This window comes from Moschus berezovskii, chromosome 8 (genome assembly GCF_049115385.1).
Source record: "Moschus berezovskii isolate FMDL1 chromosome 8, NW_MosBer_1.0, whole genome shotgun sequence".
Classification (NCBI taxonomy): domain Eukaryota; kingdom Metazoa; phylum Chordata; class Mammalia; order Artiodactyla; family Moschidae; genus Moschus; species Moschus berezovskii.
This window is the reverse complement of record NC_142467.1, coordinates 62,278,917-62,298,545: the sequence shown is the minus strand read 5'-3', so window position 1 is coordinate 62,298,545 and position 19,629 is coordinate 62,278,917. Positions and strand designations below refer to the sequence as shown.

General features: G+C 46.2%; 2 protein-coding genes across 5 annotated transcripts in view; both read left to right on the top strand.

The window, feature by feature from the left end:
- The first annotated feature begins 408 nt into the window (after positions 1-408).
- On the top strand, positions 409-9,914 carry FAM53C (family with sequence similarity 53 member C). Its single transcript, XM_055430159.2, has 5 exons — positions 409-617; positions 3,471-3,700; positions 4,084-4,141; positions 5,259-6,043; positions 6,964-9,914. The coding sequence occupies exons 2-5, from the start codon at positions 3,623-3,625 to the stop codon at positions 7,219-7,221; spliced, it is 1,179 nt and encodes a 392-aa protein (XP_055286134.1). The 5' UTR covers positions 409-617; positions 3,471-3,622; the 3' UTR covers positions 7,222-9,914.
- Positions 9,915-12,922: 3,008 nt separating this feature from the next.
- Positions 12,923-19,629, top strand: part of KDM3B (lysine demethylase 3B) — a 57,438-nt gene continuing 50,731 nt past the window's right edge. For 2 of the 4 annotated variants that reach the window (XM_088838639.1, XM_055429035.2), the window contains exon 1: positions 12,924-13,189. In XM_088838639.1, the coding sequence (XP_088694765.1) occupies positions 12,986-13,189 (204 nt within the window). In that variant the 5' untranslated portion in view covers positions 12,924-12,985. Of the gene's footprint in view, positions 13,190-19,629 lie in introns of all 4 variants that reach the window. The other 2 variants (XM_055429034.2, XM_088838640.1) reach the window with 2 other exon arrangements.

Sequence of the window (19,629 nt, the reverse complement as noted above, 5' to 3'; positions counted from 1 at the left end):
CGATCCGGCAGCTGGAAGAGGGGCTCCTGGGACTCAGAGCAGGCCCTAATCGGCGCTTGGACTACGCCTCCCAGAAGCCTTCACGACGCGGACGGGCCCTCTGCTGGGGGAAGGGGGATTCCTTTAGAGCGGAGGCCGTAGAGAGTGGGGGCAGGAGAACAGGTGAGAGGAAGCCTGGCTAATTCCGTTACGCTGCCGGAATCGAGCTGGGGGCTGTACGTGGGCTGATGTAGTAACAGAGGGCGGGGGCAATGGCTTTGTTTACCTTCGACCAACAGGGCCTCCCCCGCGGGTTTCGACATTTGCGTTCGACTGGCCCAATCCACCTTCTGCAATATTTTGCAGGGGGTGACTTCCTAGGGAGGAGACCACCCTCATCGCTAAATCAAAAAGCCCGGCTTCTTTCCGACGGCGCTAGCCAAGAAAGACTTTGCGAGAAAAACGACGCGGGGTTCGAGCCTCCGCGGACGGTTCAGGGGGGTTCTCCCAACCGGAGCGATCTCTCCACTCTCCTCAGGGGCCCGTTGGTTCACGCCGGCGCCTTTTAAGGGCACCGTGGGGCGAACCGAGCGCTCAGAGCTGCTCCGGCCGCGGCCCTGGGAACTGGAGGAGCCGCGGTAGGTGGCGAAGGGCAGGTGGCGCTGGGGCCTCGGGGCGGGCACCTCCACCGTCCCTCCCTCCTTCCCTCTTTCCCCTCCCCCAGCCCGTCCGCCCGCGAGGCACGGCCTCGCTGGCCGCCTCCGCGGGGAGAGCACGGGACCCGGTGGGGGAGGGGGTGGCGGAGTGTTAAGTCCCAGACCCTCCCGTCCCCTGTGTCCTGAGTTCGCTTCCCCGCGGCCAGATGATGGGAGCTGATTGGGAACAGGCGAGCGACAGCCCCCCTGAGAGTGCCCCGGCGCCCTACCCCCACCCCAAGGGGCTAGCGGACGCCCCATGCCCCACCCCGCGGGGACAGGCAAAGCAACCGATGGAGAGGTTGAAGATTGGAGAGGGGGGCCTAGCCTTTTGCTTCTTCATTGGGGTGGGGGAGGGGTGCTCCCACTTGTCACTCCTATGCCCACCGGTGCCATATGGAGAAAAAGCAGTCAGGTCTCCACATACCTGTTCGTGTTCTTCCCCGCCTCATGTTTTTCTTCAGTCTCCCCCAGAGCTGTGGGACTGGGACCTAGGGGGAAGGTCTCCAGGGGTTTTTGATTCTCTTCTTCCTTGGCCTGACTTGATCCTAGGTTATCCAGGTTTCAGCACAATCTCAGCATCCCTGAAACCCTTATGTCAGGGGTTACTGCCACCCAGTGGGGTGGGGGTCCAACCTTTATTTGAGGGACAGGTGATGGTTCAGAGAAAGCCTGGATTGAAAGTTGGGCCTGGTGGGGTTTGAGGGAGGGCCTAGCGGCCTGCTGCTCTGTGTTGGGCTTAGCCCCATGCCAGTTGTTAAGCTGAGAAGTTTTAACTTGTTTAGTGAACGTTCAGGGCTGTCTGTGCCCCTCAGATACACAAAATGGAAGGGAAAGGAAGGCAGCAAGAGAAGGCTTCTTACACTTTTTTCTCTGACTGCCTGAGAAAGAGGAGGCCCCTCGCGGAGCTGCTTTGCCTTCTTTTGTGTCCTGGTTTGATTCCTTATGGCTTCCGTTCTGTTCCCCCTCTCAGCCTGGCCTGTTTTAGGAAACTCAGACTGAAAGTATCAGTTGCGTGGTGGTAGTTGCATTGTTCTAATTACCGCCGTGTGTGGCCACATCCCGACAATTAAAATGCAGAAAAACACAAAATCACTCTCTTGATCCCAGAGAGGGCTGGAAGTTTGCTATTTGGCCAAATTCCTCACGAAAACCTTGAAAGAGTTTGCTTCATTCCCTGCTCTTCATGGCTGGTCAGCCTGAGGCCTGGGGTCTCTGGGGGTAAATGCCTGCCTTAGGTTTCCTCTCTGGTTGGTCTTTGAGGGCAGTTAAGAAACCAAGGGCATAAGTGATACAAGCTTTAGCTTCTCCTACAAGAATGGGGGAAGCAGCCGAAGGGGGCACTCAGGAAACTGGAACTTCAGGGTGGTAATAATAATTATGCATGAAAACGTTATTTAACTATAGTAGTGGTTGACTTTTCCTGCCTCCTTTTTGCCTAAACTCCAAGTACCTCGAAGTGTGTTTCTTTGCTTTTCTTTGTGGTCTGCCTCCTTCTGAGGTGGAAATCGAGGAGAGAGGATCCCCCCGCCTTCTTTTTTGGCCAGGGTTGAAACTTATCTGCCCTCAAGGTCAAGCCTTTTGGGCTTTCTTGGCATGTGAGTGAGGGAGGTTGACACCCAGCCAAATAAATCCACCCGATTGCCTTCTTCATCTTAATATTATCACTCGTAGCACCCTGAGGCTTTGTAGAGCAACAAATAGGAAGGGTGAGAAACGGCAGTCTGTGTGGACTTATGATTTGTTCAGGCCAAGTGGTATACTTCTTATGTTTTGATATTTGCATTATATTATCCCTGTGACAGATTAAGATTATTCTGCCCATTTTTCATATGGGTAAACTGAGGGAAAGAAAAGTTTGATGATTTGCCAAGACCATCACAGCAAATCGGATCCAGATTTGATTTCTTGATAGTTCTCTTTGCTAGCAAATGCTACTTACACTGTCTGATTGCTGTCTGCCAGCTGGTCACTTCTGGGAATAGGCAGAATGGTATGGAAATGTTAGATTAACTTCCCCTCCTCTGATCGGGGTCCCTCAGGCAATTGTGTGGGCTTGAAGCCTGTTCTCTGATAGAATTAGTTTGCTTCTACTGTAATTGACCATGAGAAAGAGTCTTGATTAATTGTATTCATGGTCTTTGAGTCAAATGAGGCTAAAAAGTTAGTTGAATTAAGTTAGAGTTGTTGTTTTTAACATCTATAGAGTTGAAATGTGAATGGAATTACCCTGGTAGCATTTCCTTATCTTCTTATAAGAGAATATGTACAGTATCTGTTGGAGAACAATAATAAAATATCAGCTGTTCAGGATAAAGGAGAATATAATACCTTGTTTACTTTGGTTTGAAGTAGAAAGTCATTCCTACAGCCACTGCACTGTTACTATTTCTGTAGTTTAGGAAAAGGCTACCTCTCCTTGCTTTTGACTGGAAGACAGAATATTGGACTAATCAGGATGGAAATAACAATGTGGGCATTTCTCTCATTTGAGCTGTTTTCTAAGTGGTGCTGGTATTTTGGGTAGGCAGAGCAGAGCACGAACCAGGTTAGGAGTGGCAAATTGGTTTCAACTTGCTTGCTAACTCCATTTTATCATACTGGTTATCTGGAGTGCCAAGTTGAGAATGTTTGTGAGGCTATGTTTAGGCTTAGCCGGAAAGAGCTGTGATCAGTTAATGATGTCTGCCAGAGGCCTGACATAGGGATGCTGGGGTATGTATGCCATGCATTTTCCATCTCTGGAGTAGGTACATCTCTAATATCACTTGGGGCTGATCCATCTGTAATTGGCAGACTCAGCAGGCATGACTGGAGAGGGAAGTCCCAATGGTGCTAGAATGGTGCTGCAGTGGCAGAAGACGGCTCACGAGTGAGGTCTGGAAGAACAACCGGGAAGACATCCATCATTTGCTCCAAAGTGTGCAAGTCAAATCCCGGGGAGAATCATGATAACCCTGATCACTGAGCAGCTACAGAAGCAGACTCTGGATGAGCTGAAATGCACACGCTTCAGCATCAGTCTGGTAAAAGACAGTCTTCCCACTTCTCTAAGACCCCATCGCCCTTTTTTCTGAGGCTATTTGTTGTTACTACTTCACCCTTGTCCTGTGGTGTATGAATCATGGTACTTGTACTGAATGTGCCCACTAAAGGCTCAAAACCTTGCTCAAAAGGAAGGAGGCAGGGATTTTTTACTGTTAAGAGAAGGGACACTAAAATTTGGGTGGAGAAGGGTTTGAGACACTGGAAGATGTGAATTATTTTACTCACTAACTTTGGGAGGATAAGAAGAGAACACTTAGATGTCCCTAATATCCCTATAGCCCATGAATTGCAGGGGTGAGCTGACAGGGCTTCTTGGAACTCTGTCCTGATCTTGAATCATGATGGATGTTCTCTGTCTCAGCCTTTGCCTGATCATGCAGACATCTCCAACTGTGGGAACCCTTTCCAGCTTGTGTCTGGTAAGACATTATGTGTATATTTGTGTGTATGCCCATGCCTCCATCCACATGTTTCTTTTATTGGTTTTCCATAACCAGATCTAGCTAGCCTGCCTCCACAATTTTCTTACCAGGGTCAGCTTCTGAGATTGGTGCTTGTCTCCATTTTATCAGTATGGGAGCTATCTGTTTACCTTGCTCTTATTCTAGCCTTGTAGGAACTTTTGTAATCTAATTTTTTGAGTAGGCAATACAGTCACATTTCAAATTTTTTTAAATAGGAAAAGTGTTAAACTGAAAAAATCCCCCTTCTTTTTCTATCTACCCTGCTTCTATCACCTCCCTAAAAGTAATTCCTGTTATTAGTTTCTTGTCTATTCAACCAGAGTTTTTGTTTTTGTTTTTTAACAAATAGAAACAAATATAAATGTAAATTTTTTTTATTCCCACTCTTAATACAAAAGGTTGCATTCTGTATATTTGGAACTTTCTTTTTAAACTAATCATAATAAGGCTAGAAGATCTTTCCATATAAGTTTGTTGAGTGTTTCCTTGTGGGTGGCCAGACCCAGAGAAACACAAGCTCCATCAAAGGCCTTTCCCACTGTACCCTCCGCACCCTTGCCTTCACTAGGAATACAAAAAAGGTAAAGGCTAAGGACGGAGAATGTGGGCCAGCTTTCTGCAACTCAGGGCTGGGGGGTTGGGGGAGCAAAGTAGAGCTTGGTGGAGTGAAGTGAAAGATGAGCATGGCACACACACCTTTGCTTCTGTTGACTCATTCTACCTTTGAGAGGGGTTTGCAGGCAGTTTTTGATTCTATATTTTTAGTTTCAGGTGGTTCCTCTTAACGGAGGCACTATAGTCTGCTGGGTAAAAGACCTAGCTTTAGCATCGGACAAATCTGGTTCTGAACCCTGCTTTGGTCATTTGATTCCTGCATAACTGTTGGCAAGTTACGGGACTTCTCTCATCTGTGGAATGGGGGTAGTAATAGTACCTAACTCATGAAGTTTAGGGGAAACCTCACATAAATTGCTCACTATGTTTTGTAGCACATAGTAAGCTATTGAAAATATATTAGCTAATATTAGCTAATATATATATTAATTCTATCTTTATTATGAATGCCTTCCAGAAGGTGCTTCCTGGAGGGGCCTGCCCCACTGTTCCTGTGCCGAGTTCCAGGATAGCCTCAACCTCAGCTACCACCCCTCAGGCTTGAGCCTGCACCTCAGACCACCCAGCCCAGGAAGTTCCCCACAGGAGCAGTCCCTCTCCCAAGTCCTAAGCCCTGAGCCCCCAGACCCAGAAAAGCTTCCTGTGCCCCCTGCCCCTCCATCTAAGAGGCACTGCCGCTCACTCTCAGTGCCCGTGGACCTGTCTCGCTGGCAGCCAGTGTGGCGGCCCGCCCCCTCCAAGCTGTGGACTCCCATCAAGCACCGGGGCAGTGGTGGAGGGGGTGGGCCGCAGGTACCTCACCAGAGCCCCCCGAAGCGGGTCTCCAGCCTCAGGTTCCTCCAAGCTCCCAGTGCCTCTTCTCAATGTGCCCCAGCCCACAGACCCTGCAGCCCCCCTTTCTTCAGCCTGGCCCTAGCCCAAGATTCCTCTCATCCGTCTGCTGCCTCCCCGCAAAGTGGCTCCTGGGAGAGTGATGCTGAGTCCCTGTCACCCTGCCCACCCCAACGCCGCTTCTCCCTGTCACCCAGCCTGGGCCCACAGGCAAGCCGCTTCTTGCCCTCTGCCCGGAGCTCCCCGGCATCCTCCCCAGAGCTGCCCTGGCGACCTCGAGGCCTGCGCAGTCTTCCCCGAAGCCGCTCACAGCCTTGTGATCTTGATGCCCGCAAAGCTGGGGTCAAGCGGCGCCATGAGGAGGACCCTCGGCGGCTGCGGCCTTCTTTGGACTTCGACAAGATGAATCAGGTGGGACCGGCAAGACCAGGGAAGCTAGGATGGGAATAGCAAAAACTTCCATTTTCACTTGTGAGGTGCCCTCTAGCTCCAGACCCTCCTGACGTGGCCTCCCCTGGCGCTCCTGTCTGCCTGAGCCTTGGCTAAGGGTGGTCTACCATCTCAGTTTGCCCAGGATTATCCTGGTTTTAGCATTGAAAGTCCTGTGTCCTGTGAAATTCCTCATTCTGGGGGTTCCAGAGAAACTTAGTGGACCCACGTTAAACCTTCCAACAGAGATCCCAGATTGTCCTACCAGAGGCATCTTCCCTCCTTATGCGTGGCTCAGAAAAGCCCCATTATTAGTGCCCTGCCCCTTCTCATGCAAGGCTGGTTTTGTCCCTTGCCTTCACTGCTTCACGTGGGCCTGTGAGGGCTTAAGCAAGATAGGCTGCTGCGTCATTCATTCACGCAACAAATGTTTTTTTGTCTTCCCAATGTGAGTACAGTTGTTGTAGGCACTTGCCCACTCTTTTCATATTCTTCCTTTTAGACCACTGGGTCATAAACCACTTTGAGAACTTACTCATTTATTCATAGTCATTCGTTCAAGCAATCAACAAATGTTATTGAATACCTACTATGCAACAGACTCCGACTAGGCACTGGCAATATAGGAGTGAAACAAGCCGTCAGTCAGTACTCCTACACACATGAAGTTTATAAATAGGCTTCTAATTTTGAATCTGATAGAAACTGTGGGCTCTTTTCCTCAAAAAAATATGCATGTATACTAAATTTTCAAAATTTTATCTGGGAGTTCATGACCTCACCCTAATGCATAGGACTCCTGCCTTCAAGGGTAACCAAGAGGGGTACTTTGAAATACAGCTTGGGCAGGGTTCTCTGGGAACCTGGGTTCTCATCTTTCTTTGCCTTTGTTTGTTTGACAGAAACCATACTCAGGAGGTCTCTGTCTCCAAGAAACAGCCCGGGAAGGCAGCAGTATCTCTCCACCATGGTTCATGGCCTGCAGTCCCCCACCCCTCTCTGCTTCCTGCAGCCCCATTGGGGGTTCCTCCCAGGTGCTGAGTGAAAGTGAAGAGGAAGAGGAGGGGGCCGTGCGGTGGGGGCGGCAGGCGCTGAGCAAGCGGACACTGTGCCAGCAGGACTTTGGGGACCTGGACTTGAATCTGATTGAGGAGAACTAAAACTGAGAGGCTACTTCCTGGGGCCACACAGACTGACTCTCTTATGGCTACTAACAAGTGTCGAGGTCCCAAGGCCGGGGGCCCAGCCTGGGAATGGGGGTGAATGGAGGGCTCCGACTCAGGGCAGCCGGAAATCTTCTCGCTCCAGGAAGCTCGACCATGCCGAGAGACTGGCCGGGACAAGATAAACGGAGCTGGTGGCGGGAGGGACAGCCCCAGAGCAGACCCTTCCCATGGCGACCCTGAGTGTGAGTATCCCTGCCACCGAGAAAGCAATGGGCAGGGACGGAAGGGGTCTGCCGACCCCAGCTCGGGGAATTTCACTAGCCCCTTTGCTTCAAAGGGCACTTGTGTCTTAGAATTTGGCCAGGGTGGGGGGTTCATTCAGCCTCCTTGGAGAAATTGTGTGTGAGTGTGTGAGTGCAAGAGAGTGCTCCAGGAAAGGTGTGTTTGGGTAGCCTTAGGGAAGGAAGGCAGTTGCTCCCTAACAGCAGAGCACCACAGTACTCCCAGGATCTTGGGTTTTCACGGGACAGCAGGCTTGTTCTAGGAGTCGGGGTTCTAAGGAGCTCTGGAAGCAAACTTGTAATCTGTTAGCAATAGTGGCTCTGCAAAGGATTCTATTTGGGGGTCCTCAACTAATGGTCTTTTCCTCAGGCCCACACCTCCCCTAGATAGATCTAGTATTGGCTGGAGAGGGCACTGCATGTTGATTCTGAGCTGGCTTTTTTTTTCTCATCAGATTGCCAAGGCTGGATACAACTTGCCTGTCTCACTCACTTAAGTAGATGCAAGCACATGTGGGCAATTAAGGCAGGGCTGACGGGCTCCATCTCTTTCTTTCCCTCCCTACTTATGGGACCTCTTTTCCCTCTTACTTTCTGCCCTTTGAGGGTCAAGAAGAAGGAAGGAAGCCCCTGTATGGAGGCTGACCTGCAGCAAAAGTAGTGTTCAGTCCCCAGCAGGCATAGGTGAGTGCACCCCAGCAGTGCCCTTTGGAAGCAGACTGTAGAGAAACTCGTTATAAGATCCAAGCCTAGCCATTTTTTCTTAGTTGGTTAAGAAAGGAAGGGGATGTCAGCATTTACTAGTTTGGTTGTCTTCCAATCCTGCCAGGAAATGTTTATTTGCCTCTAATTGGCCCTTAGAGACCTCAGGGAGGTTGAGGCTCACTGAGGGATTGGCTGACGATGCCTAAAGCAGACTGTGAGAAGCAGCTGGGGGTTTGTTGTTGCTGGATTGAATTTCTTTTATTGTTTCACACCCACAACTTGGGCCCGGCAACAGGTCTTAGTGGCCACACCGATGGGTTTAAGGATTTCAGAAGCTCTATAGGCCTGGCACCAGGGGAGATGCATACTGAAGCTGCCGCCATAATGACTTTTGAGGCTTTGTCCAGCTTTGCTTAGACCCTGCGGGACCAAATTGGACCTGCCCTTACTGTTTATTGAAAGAAGGGCATTTTCCCAGGGTTTTGTAGGAACCAGTTGCTCATGTTAGGAAAGAGAACCTATGTGTTTTCTTCCTTATGGAATTGAACCTATGGTTTTCTGGGTCTCCCACATGTTGGATAGGAGCAGCAGTGAGGCCCTAGCATCCTTGCCTCCACTCCCGAGGAGATGGCTATGTCTCCTTCAACCTCCTGCCTTTAGAGGTTCTACCCCTTCAGGACTCCTTCCCTTCACCTGCTAGTTAGCACGAGTTACTAGTGAGCTACCAGGTCTGTAGGGACCTGAGAGAGGTTCTCTGGAGAATCCAAGGAAACTGTGAGCCCAAGAGTTGCCCCTCCTTGGTTTTATCCCTCCCCTGGCTGTTCTCCCTCTTTAGGCCATAATTTCCCTGGTGCCAGCTTCTTTTCCTCCTGGGCCATCCTCATCCCTGGGCTCTCTGCTACAGATTGTGCCAGCTTACAATAGGCCACTGGTAATGTCAGGGGGTTCTCTGCAGGCCCAAAGCTGAAGAAGTGAGGGCAATAATTTCTGCCTCCACCCTGGCTTCCTCAAAGCCCTAGGGCACTATCCCTAAGGGAGAAGGTCTATACATGCCACATTTGAATTCCATTACTTTAAGATCTGGAAAGTTAAACTAGCTGGAGCTATTGTTTTGCTTCCTAATCTAAATACCTGTGGCCCTTGGACAAGCCTTTTCGAGAAGTGGTTTATTTTGCTTTACACGGTAGATCTATTCCAACAGTTCTGTATAAACCAAATGCTATTTTTCAAAGCATTTGGACTGCTGACCATTTAAAAGCAGCCTGTGATTGCTTCTTTTGTAAAGCAAGCAACCTCCCTCTACTTTAGCTGTTTTGACAATTTGGATTTTCACATATTGGGCTTACCCAGAGTGGAACACACCTCTGCAGTGGTTGACCCTGGGTAGACATCTGCATCTGTGTTGTGTGTGTGGTGTGGCTGATCAGTAGGTGAGTATTCCTGCGTGTGTGAGTGAAGCCACTCCCAGGCTGGTGCTCTCCTCCTGTGCCCGGTGACTGCCCACTGGCAGCTCCAGCTGCCCTTCACTCCCACCTGCTGCCAAAGTCCCTGTGCTAATGGGATTACAAATATAAAAAGTGGAAAAAAATTTTTCGTAAACTTTGTTTTATATTAAAAAAAAATCCATTAAGTCTGTGTGTGTTAAACATGAGGTCCTGCCTCTGTGGCTGTGTTTGAAAAAATAAAGTTTTATTAGAATAATCCATTTTCCCAAGTTACCTTCTGTACTACAGTGTTGTCTTCCTTTCTTCACAAAGAAAGGCAAGGAGGAAGTGGGGAGAAAGCCGCCCAACTCTTCCAGCTGCTTCTTCTATGACATGGCTGAACTTTTGCCCCTCGAGGACAGTATTTGGTCCCTGGGCCCTTTGCAGCCACAGTAGTTATATCCTGTGACCCAGCTTCTGTTAAGACCTCAGTTATTTCTGGCAGTCTGATTTGGTCTCCTGTTTCCCTGGTACTTATACCCATCTCTTCTTACCTCCTGTCACTCTCACTTCCAGCAGGGTGAAGTCAAGTATTAATCCATTCTTCCTCCCTGAGAAATGCTAGATGGTGCAATTAGAAACTTGTCTAGAATGGTTTGTAGGCTTTGGGAAGTATGGAGAAGGCATGATAGGGACCTTGTCCAGGAGTGTCTTTTCAGAGTTTTCATACATTATGTTGTGGAGAGCTGGAGAGAAAGTTGTCAAAAGTCAAAATCCAAAGACCTCAGCAATTTCTCTATCCTGAAAGTACTGATTTTGGAAAACTAGCAGCAGAGCTGCTTTTTTGCTCTAGAAGGTGGTATTTTCCCTAATGCTTCAATTTGGAATGTTCATTTGCCATAAGAAGCTGTGTGGCTCACTCTCTCTCTTTAGACCTTTCTATTCCACCCTTTCTTCTCCCTCCTTTAGCATTCTTCCAATGTGTGTGGGTGAACTGTAGTTGCTTAGAGAGCCAGGCAGGAGCCTCTTGTCCCTAAGGCATAGCCTTTCTTTACCAGTTGTAGCACTGACTTGCCAGGCAGCAAGAAGAGTCAAGTTGCTTAGCCTCCGACCCAGTTTCCTGCTTCAAATTGGTGGCACTCATCACTGAATACCAATGAAGTATGCAAGAAGACAGGATTGGCTTGACTACCTGGAGTAGGAACTTTGAGGGGATGAAAATACACCCTGAAAAGAGTGGGAGTTGTCACCTATCCTGGAAACAAAGTAAGAAGGGCTTTGAGGGAGTAGGGCTATATAGCATGTGGTTAAAGAATCTCAGAATTACAGGTTCATTCTTTGTATAAAACTCCTGTTATATTTCACCTACTGTTTGAGCAGGGTTAAGGCCTGAACATCTAAACTTACTTCCCTCTGCTTTTTTTTCCCTTTCTGTTCAGTTTTTTTTGATGGGTTTTTCTACTGTTTATTTTCTCTGAAGGCTAGTGTGATTTCATTTTCTAATGCTGAAGCATAAGAAAGAATATAAACTTTATGAGGGTTTTGTTTTATTCAGTGTTGTATCCCCAACACTTTGAAAACTTACTGGCTTATGAAAAGTGTTGCCATATTTGTTGAATTAATTTTTTTTTTAATCTTTGCTTTCTCATTGCTGAGCTTAGGCACAAAGACACCACTTGTGTCTGGTGCTGTGAGAAGCCAGTTTTGGACAGTGGGACAGTAATAAGAACTCCACATGGGAAAAAATCCCAGCAGTGAATTTCAATGGAAAATCTACAAGGCAGCTAGGTCATGTATGGATTCATCCCTCTTTCTCTCCTACCAACTACAATTTGTGAAGAGTGTGCTTTAAGAGGTGTCTCGGCCCAGAAAAACCAAGAAAAACTGAATCAGGCCTCAGGTTGGCTATGGGAAATGGACATTATAAGGAATAGGGAGAGGAAAAAATCCAAAGAAATGTTTCTTTGGCACTCCATAGGGTTAGTTCTAGAATGGTTTCACTGGATGTTGTACTTTTGACTGAAGCCAGTTAACTGGTACTTCCCTCTGGACCCCAACCTTTGCTACAGGCAAGTAGGTCAAAGGTAAAGAAGATTATGGACAGATTTCTGGGTAGGCACATAAGTCTGGAAAGTGCTACTGCACTTAATTGTCTGTGGGTCAGATCAGTGAAAGAAATGGGTACTTTTAGGGTAGTAATCATGGATTAATAACTTTTCCTGGTTTGTATCTACTTCCATGTATACTCTGCATCCATAAAATTTTGGAACTTGTGCTAGTCTCTAACGTGACCAATGTTAATGATTGAGATTTCTCATTGCCCAGTATAAACAAAAATCTAGGCAAAAAATATCTCACTATCTCCCCATCTCTACAGCCACTTTTCTGACAGGAGTATCAATCTTCCATGCCTGTGAATTCAGATAGGAGTAGTGGGGTTTTCTTTGTCCCCAGCTCCACTTATTTCCATGGTAAGATGCACTTTGGTCTCTTTCCAGTTCCCTTAAAAGTTGAATTGAGAAACACTTGGACTTAACATTGGCTGATTTAGAAGCAGGAAGAAGCTCCACTGGTATATGTCAGACTGTTGAGATGATGGAAGCACGTTGGCCTTCAGCCAATATAGAGTGGCATTATCACATACAATGGGTATAAAACGTTGGTCAATTGGGAAGGGACCTATGAAGTATTGGTAGTATATAATGAAATGGTACCATGTTATGGACCAGTGAGAAGAAAGATATTGTGTCCTATGGACCAATGGGAAGTTTCCTAAAAGATAAGGACAGGAGGGTAGGTAGTGCCTATTTTCAGACTTGGAAATCAATCAGGTACTGGGCACTAACTTCTTATCTCAGGATATCAATTCTTTAGGTAACTTGCCCCTCAGCCACCCACCCCAGTTAAAGCCTTTGGTATACGAGGAGGGTAAGCTAAAACCTTCTCAGATAAAGGAGCCCCCTAAGGGAAATATGGCACCAGGATGGTGCCAAGGGAGACTGAAGGACCCGCCCACTTCCCCACCCCGGCCGAATCTGCAATTCCCCTCCCTGCCGCAGGGGGCACTGCAGGCCTCGGGGAGGTTGGGGCGGAGCGCTGTGAGGGGCCCGGAGCTGCCGCCCCGCTCCGAAGCGCGGGGGGCGCTGTGCGGGGCCCGGGCTGCGGCTCCGCTCCCAGCCACGGGGGGCGCTGTGCGGCGCCGGTGGTTGGTGGTGGCTGTTGGGGGGGGGTGGGGGGGAGCCGCGGCCGCTGGTGGTGCGGAGGGAGGCCTTGCGGGCGGATCGGGAGATCGGCGGCGGAGGTGGTGGGAGGCGGCGGGCGGGAGCACGGGTCCGGCCGGCCCTGGCGATGGCGGACGCGGCAGCCTCCCCGGTGGGCAAGCGGCTGCTGCTTCTGTTCGCGGACACCGCGGGCTCGTCCTCGGCCTCGGTCCCCGCGGCGGCGGCGGCGGCGGCAGCGGCGGGTGGAGATCCGGGGCCTGCGCTGCGCACTCGGGCCTGGCGGGCCGGCACGGTGCGGGCCATGAGCGGGGCGGTGCCCCAGGACCTAGCGGTGAGTGGCGGCCGAGGCGGGCACTCGAGGCCGGGGTTGCACGGCCTGCGGGCGGCCTCCCCGGGGGCCTTTGTGAGGGGGCGGTGGGGTGGAGGTGACCCAGTTCCGCGCCCCCAGATCTCCTCAGCGCCCCCCGCAGGCTCCTCATCACCCCGAGCTCTGACCAGCATGGCTTCCGCGTCGGGGTGCGCGCCCCGGTTTACCCCGGGGGGCAGCCAGGGCGCTAGGAAATGTTGCCTCCACCCGGCAGGCCCCGCCTCCTGAGCGACCCCTTTCTCAGCGTCCCCCCAACACTCCTACGGAGCAGGCTCTAGCACCCTGGGTTCCGGAGCCCCTTAGAGTTCTGCCCGTGTGCCGCTGCCTCCTGGAAGAAGCGGACCTGTAGTCTCCAGCTTCTCGTGGGAGACCTGCGCCCTGTTCCCTTCTTCCCCGATCGAGAGGCTGCAGTTGGAGCTGCTCAGGGCTTTTTTATCTGGCAGTTACTTCCTCCTTGTCTGAGCCAGACTCGGCCAGGCTGTCTCCAGAAAGGCCAGCTCTCTTCAGGCTCCTCTCTCTTTGCGCTCCTGGGTGACAGGAGCTGCCGTAGTGGCTGCTTTTGATAAGTTTGAGATCTGTCTTAGCAGCCAAATGGGGCTGTTGGGTGGTGCTTTTTATCTCCGAGCTGGGCAACTCCCCCAAACCTTGGTAGAGGTTTTGTTTTGAAACTTTGTATTGGGGCATAGCCACTTTTGAATACTTGTCTTAGTGTATTTTGTGATTAAAGTTGTTCAGTAATAAAACTTAACTAGCAGTCGTGCCCGTTATGTGTTATTTTTGTTAATGTAGCGACAAAATGTTGTCTTTGAACTTTGGCAAGCCTCTTTAGTTCCTCATTCTGATAGCGGCCCTAGGTTCTGTGTTAAGATAAGGCTGTGAAAAATAGGGGGATTCTTTTAGATTGTGATTGATCCGCAGGCAGAAGGAAAATTTTCTTGATGAACTTGCTTTTGCAGATATTTTTTTCGCTGTAAACGGGAATTCATTTTGTAAGATTTGATGTTAACATTGCAGGTTTCTGATTCTCATTTTTCTACCTATCAATCAGTGGTTTTAGACTCCCCGCCCCGCCCCATATAGAAGTCTTCTGGGTTGTTTTGCTTGTGGCTGGCTTTGGCTTTAAGAAAAAGGCTGCTTGGACATTTATGAGGCTTTAGTAGGGCGAATTTTTAAAGAGATATCAGGAATATTATGAGGTGAAGAGGATGATTAACCAAGGAGATTTGGAGTTAAATTCCTTTGCGATTTCTTTAGAAGACTGCTTTTTAGGTTAAGACGGGGGGAGAGGTGTCCCTCTTAGGTTAAGACGGGGGGAGAGGTGTCCCTCTTAGATCCAGTAATTTACAACCTTGAATGCAAAACTTAGGTTAAGACCCACCATTAAATACATATTTTGACCCAAAAACTTAGTCTGTCTTAGCCTTTCAGTCGAAGTTTTCTGTTCTAGTTGTTTCCTCCATCAGATGAATTGCTAATGAGCTCTGCACCTGAAATGGCTACCCATTCACTTTGTTGTTTGCTGAGCTCCCAAAGGGCAGTGGTTTTTGAAGCTCACTGAGATGCTGGACACTTACTAAGCTAAATACTGAAGAATTGTGCCACTGGGCCCATGGAACTGGTTTCTCAAACCAAGTAAAAAGTTTCAGTGATTCAAAACAAAGTGTTACAACTGTATTGAGGTCTTGGATGGAGCTGTATGCATTTAGAAGCAAAGGCAGTTTGGGATTTTAAGAATAGGCTTATGCTTGTCTCGTATGTATAATCAAGGAACACAGATGAGAAAAAAAAGACAACAAAACTCAGCCTTTAAAATATTTTACTAGCTTGCAAAATTGCTCAAGAATTGCTGCTGTGATGATGGGGTTCAGTTAATGACAACAACTAATATAGAATCAGAACTGTCCGTTTGTTTTCCTTTTTCATTAAAGAGATTTCCTTTGGACCCTTGGCATGTGTGCCTTTCCAATTTTGCACCACACAACCGTAGTAAACACAACTGTCTTCCAATCAAAAGTGTTCTTCCTGTACTCAAGGGTGGAGTTTGCAAGCAGCTGGTCTGTGATTGGACAGATTTTCATTCAGTTATGTTTAGGATGTTTTCAGGCATGCCTGGTTTTGAGTAATGCATGGCAGGGCGCCCCCTGTTAAGGATGAGTAATTGAGGGTTGAATGAATGAGTTTTTGAAGTGATTGCAAACACTTTGCAATTTTAGGCTCCATTAATATCCTCTTTCTAAATAATTTTGATCCAGAAAATTTTCAAATCGTAGTCCCGATTCATTAATGAACCTAAAAACATTACTAAAGACATAAGTCAGGATCTTGATCAAGAGTTTTGTTGAAAAGAATTTGATAGCTGGGCATTTTCTTCACCAAAGCTCTGCTGAGAAATAACTACTAAGATTTTGAATTAAGTAGTTAAACATCTTTTTTTTCCTTTCCCTCGTCCATGTAATAGTAACTTTATTTGTATTTCAAAACAGGCTTGTTATATTTGAAAAAAAAAGTCTAGTTGCAAAATTAGTATTATGGATTTTTTGCCTTTCTAACGCTGTGTGCTCTTTGTGTTCTGGATCGTTATTGGTCCATGTAAGTGACAGAGACCTTGGGACCTTCACATGTGTAAGCATGGTAAATAAACACACACACAAAAAAAACCGTAAGATTTTTCTTTTTGGGGATTATAAAAGCAAAACTTGCATTTTGCAGAATGTCAAAATGCCAAGAGTATATACATAGGAAGGTCAACAATCTGCATCCTTTAGCAGCTTCCACTTGTTGAAGAAGCCTTGTGTGTCTTAATACCGGTACAAAAATATAAAAACATTTCTCTCTATACAAAAGGTGGGGGTTTTTTTTCGTTTTGTTTAAGCAAATGCTATCAGACTGTGCAATATCTGTAGCCTGTGTCTTTTTTTTTTTCCTTTCCATTTAACATTAGACCGTGGGCATCAGTACCCATGACCTTACTCATCATTTTAGATAACTACATTATAGAATGGATGTATAATGATTTAGTCAATCATTTCCCTTTATGATGGGCATTCAAGGTATTTTAAATTTTTTGGCACTTACAGTGCAGTTAGTATCCTTGTACATATGTCTTTATGTAATCAGGAGTGAAATTGTTGGGTTAAGGAGTACATGTATGTATTTTATTTTATTAGGTGATGCCAGTTTATTTTCCTGTGAGATTATAGCATTTCATACTCTCGCCCACATGCAGGCAGTGCTTGCTTCTTTTCATCCTTGCCTTCTCTGGTGTCATCAGTCTTTGTCATTTTCTTGCAGTCTGATGAGTGAAAAATAGTATCTAGCACTTTCATGACCACTGATCTTTTTCTGTGTTTATTAGTCTCTTACATTTCTTTCATGAGTTATTTATGCCAAGTTTTTGCCTGTTTGAAAAAATGGAAGTTTTCTTATTCTGTTCAAGTTCTGTATTTGGCACATTAATCCCTTTTACCTGTCAGGAGTACCATTTCTCTCATTTGTCTTTTAACTTTGTTTAAGGGTTGCTTTGCCACATAGAAAAATAAATTGTTTATATCATCAGGTCTGTTAGACCTTTCTTAATGACTTCTGGGTTTAATTGCTTGGGAAGAAGACACCCACCCTCACCCCTGCCACCTTGAGCCTGTATAAATATTCTTCAAATTTTCTTTCTAATGTTTCATTTTTTTACCTTTAGATCTTTAGTCCATCTGGAATATTTTTATAAGGGGCATGTGTGGTGGACAATGTAACTTTTCCTACTGAGTAGGAACCACTTCGGAGAAGGCAATGGCAAGCCACTCCAGTACTCTTGCCTAGAAAATCCCATGGATAGAGGAGCCTGGTAGGCTGCAGTCCGTGGGGTCGCTAAGGGTCGGACACGACTGAGCGACTTCACTTTCACACATTGGAGAAGGAAATGGCAGCCCACTCCAGTGTTCTTGCCTGGAGAATCCCAGGGATGGGGGAGCCTGGTGGGCTTCCGTCTATGGGGTCACACAGAGTCGGACACGACTGAAGTGACTTAGCAGCAGCAGGAACCACTTATGGCACCACCACTTTTATTAACTAAACCATCCTTTTCTTTCTATGTGATAGAATTAAATTATGCTTTTAGTAGTCATGAATTGTTTTGAATGTGTATCTTACCTATCTCAGCTATCCAGAACTTGCAACAGGAGTAAAAGCATATCTGCCTTAATTTTTTTAACCCTTTAATTTTTTCATCTTTATCTAAAGGAAAGATGGGCTCTAAAGTACTCCTTTTCTTTGATTTGAGTTGATGTAATAGATGTGGGAGTGTCTAAGCTAGTACCATATTTCTTCCGTCTGATAGTCTTCCAAGAGGAGTGAAAGCATATCTGCTTTTTTTTTTAAAAAAGAAAAAACTCTTCCTGCAACCTCTCCTCTGTCTCAGGGTAGGTGGACTTTAAAATAGCTGTCTAGTTTGTTTCTAGATAATGTAATAATTTCCAGTGTACAATCATATTATTTATTCTCAACCTAAGTTCACACATAGAACTTCAGCCCTAATTGAATTAGGAGATCAGCCTTTAATGATTATCCGTAAGTGTTCTTTTCTTGCTTATAATCCCTAAGCTAAATAAAAATCTGAATAATATTGTAGTATGCTGTTTATTAAAGTCAGTAGAATATGTTTTGTGGATCAGTGTATGGTTTAGAGAACTTTAAATAAAAATGAGATGGTGCAAAAGAATATATAATGGTTAAGTGTGAGGCCATCTACACACACTTTTCATCCTAACTCTCCTCTAACAGCAGGAGGTCTGTTTTTGAAACATTGAGCCACTATTGAACTTTTTAGGCACTCAAGTGCTTTGTGTAAGTTGCTTTTTAAAGTTTGTCTTCGTTTATGTGTGTATGTCATTTTTGATACTTCCATCTACTGTCTGCATTCTATTTATTTCAAGACTACAATATGTCCACCAGTGGTCACACTGTACACTGGTCATTTTGTCCAGCATCCTCTCCCTTTACTGTACAATCAGATTTTTTTCTTGTTTATTATGCATTTGTTTCTAAGAGTTGTTTCACTAACTCTCCATCTTGCCTAATTCTATTCTCCACCTTCTTCTCGTTGATTTAGTTTCTCCTCCACCCGCCTAAATCACGGGTAACTAACATGGAATTTTCTGTTAGTGATTTTCTCAGCAACAGCTGGAGTGGGTTCCAGTAGGCTTTGCTTCCTTAAGGCCTGGGGGCCACAACACCTGTTGCTGTTTCTCAGTTTTCCACTGCCTTTGACAGGTTCGTGGTTTTTAAGCCCTCCTCATCCCACTGTTCCTACTGCTAAAGTGTCTTTTACCCTTGTTCTGCAGTTGGATAAAACCTGCCTGATTGAACAGTGACCTCGCTTAGTTTTGGAAGGGCAGGAGCTGAGGGGTGTGTGTGTCTTCAGGGGTAATCAGGCTCTAGGGAACTGATTCTCACTAACCAAACTCTTGAGACTGATTTGTAAATCCACATGTAAGGTTATTAATTTACAATGGGAGATAAACCTATCCAGAGATCTGCACAGAGCCCCCTCCTGGTCTACTCAGGAGACCAAATTACAGATAAGAGGGATCCTTGTCCTGCAAAGAATCAGACAAGAAAAGCTGGGCGTTGCCAAAGGGATATTTACAACGTGCACTCTCGCTGATCCTCTGGTTTCCTAGTACTTTCTGGCTTCCGTGTTTTATACCCCCTTTACCCTTTGCTTTTGATTTTGTCGTCCATTGAGATCCTGTAAAGAGAAAAGAACACCTCTATCAAGTCTTTCTAAATCCCGTGTTTTTCCTTTATCACTTGGTGAGATACTTCTTTTGTAATATTTATTAATTTTTCTTGGTGTAGATAAATAACAAGATATATAGCTTATCTGCCTTTCTAGATTGTAAGTTCGTCAAGAACAGGGAACATGTGCATTTTTACTATTCACCTTAAGTAGAATATTTAGAAGCCAGTATTATGTTAACTTTTATTTCTGATTTTTTATTTTATTTATTATGGATTTTCTACTCTGTGGCCCCCTGTATTTAAGGTTTTTTCTTTTGTATATTTTTACTGATATTGACTCACTACTGATTTTCATCTTTACACGATTGGATTTATATTTAGGACCCCCATCCAAGGTACATTGTCCATTGGTTTTTGTGATTTACATCAGAGTTGTTAGATGTGTTTTGTTTTTCTGATTCTCAAGTAGTAATACATGTCTAGTACACAAAATGTAGAAGTTATTTTAATAAAAATAATAAGTAAAAAAAAAAAGCCCCTGTAGAATCACAACCTATTAAGAACTGCTATGTTTGTTACATATTCTAATCTTTTTTTAAGTTGAATTCATACTGTATTTTCAGTTTTGAGTTTTTCTTTTAACTTACTATGTCAGTTATTTTCATGTATTA

What these genes read in the sequence shown, in the direction of transcription:
- FAM53C (XM_055430159.2), top strand. Translation starts at nt 3,623, where the DNA reads ATGATAACCCTGATCACTGAGCAGCTACAGAAGCAGACTCTGGATGAG. An exon ending in CCCTTTCCAGCTTGTGTCTG is followed by an intron (nt 4,142 to 5,258) that starts GTAAGACATTAT and finishes AATGCCTTCCAG; the next exon opens with AAGGTGCTTCCTGGAGGGGC. An exon ending in ACTTCGACAAGATGAATCAG is followed by an intron (nt 6,044 to 6,963) that starts GTGGGACCGGCA and finishes TTTGTTTGACAG; the next exon opens with AAACCATACTCAGGAGGTCT.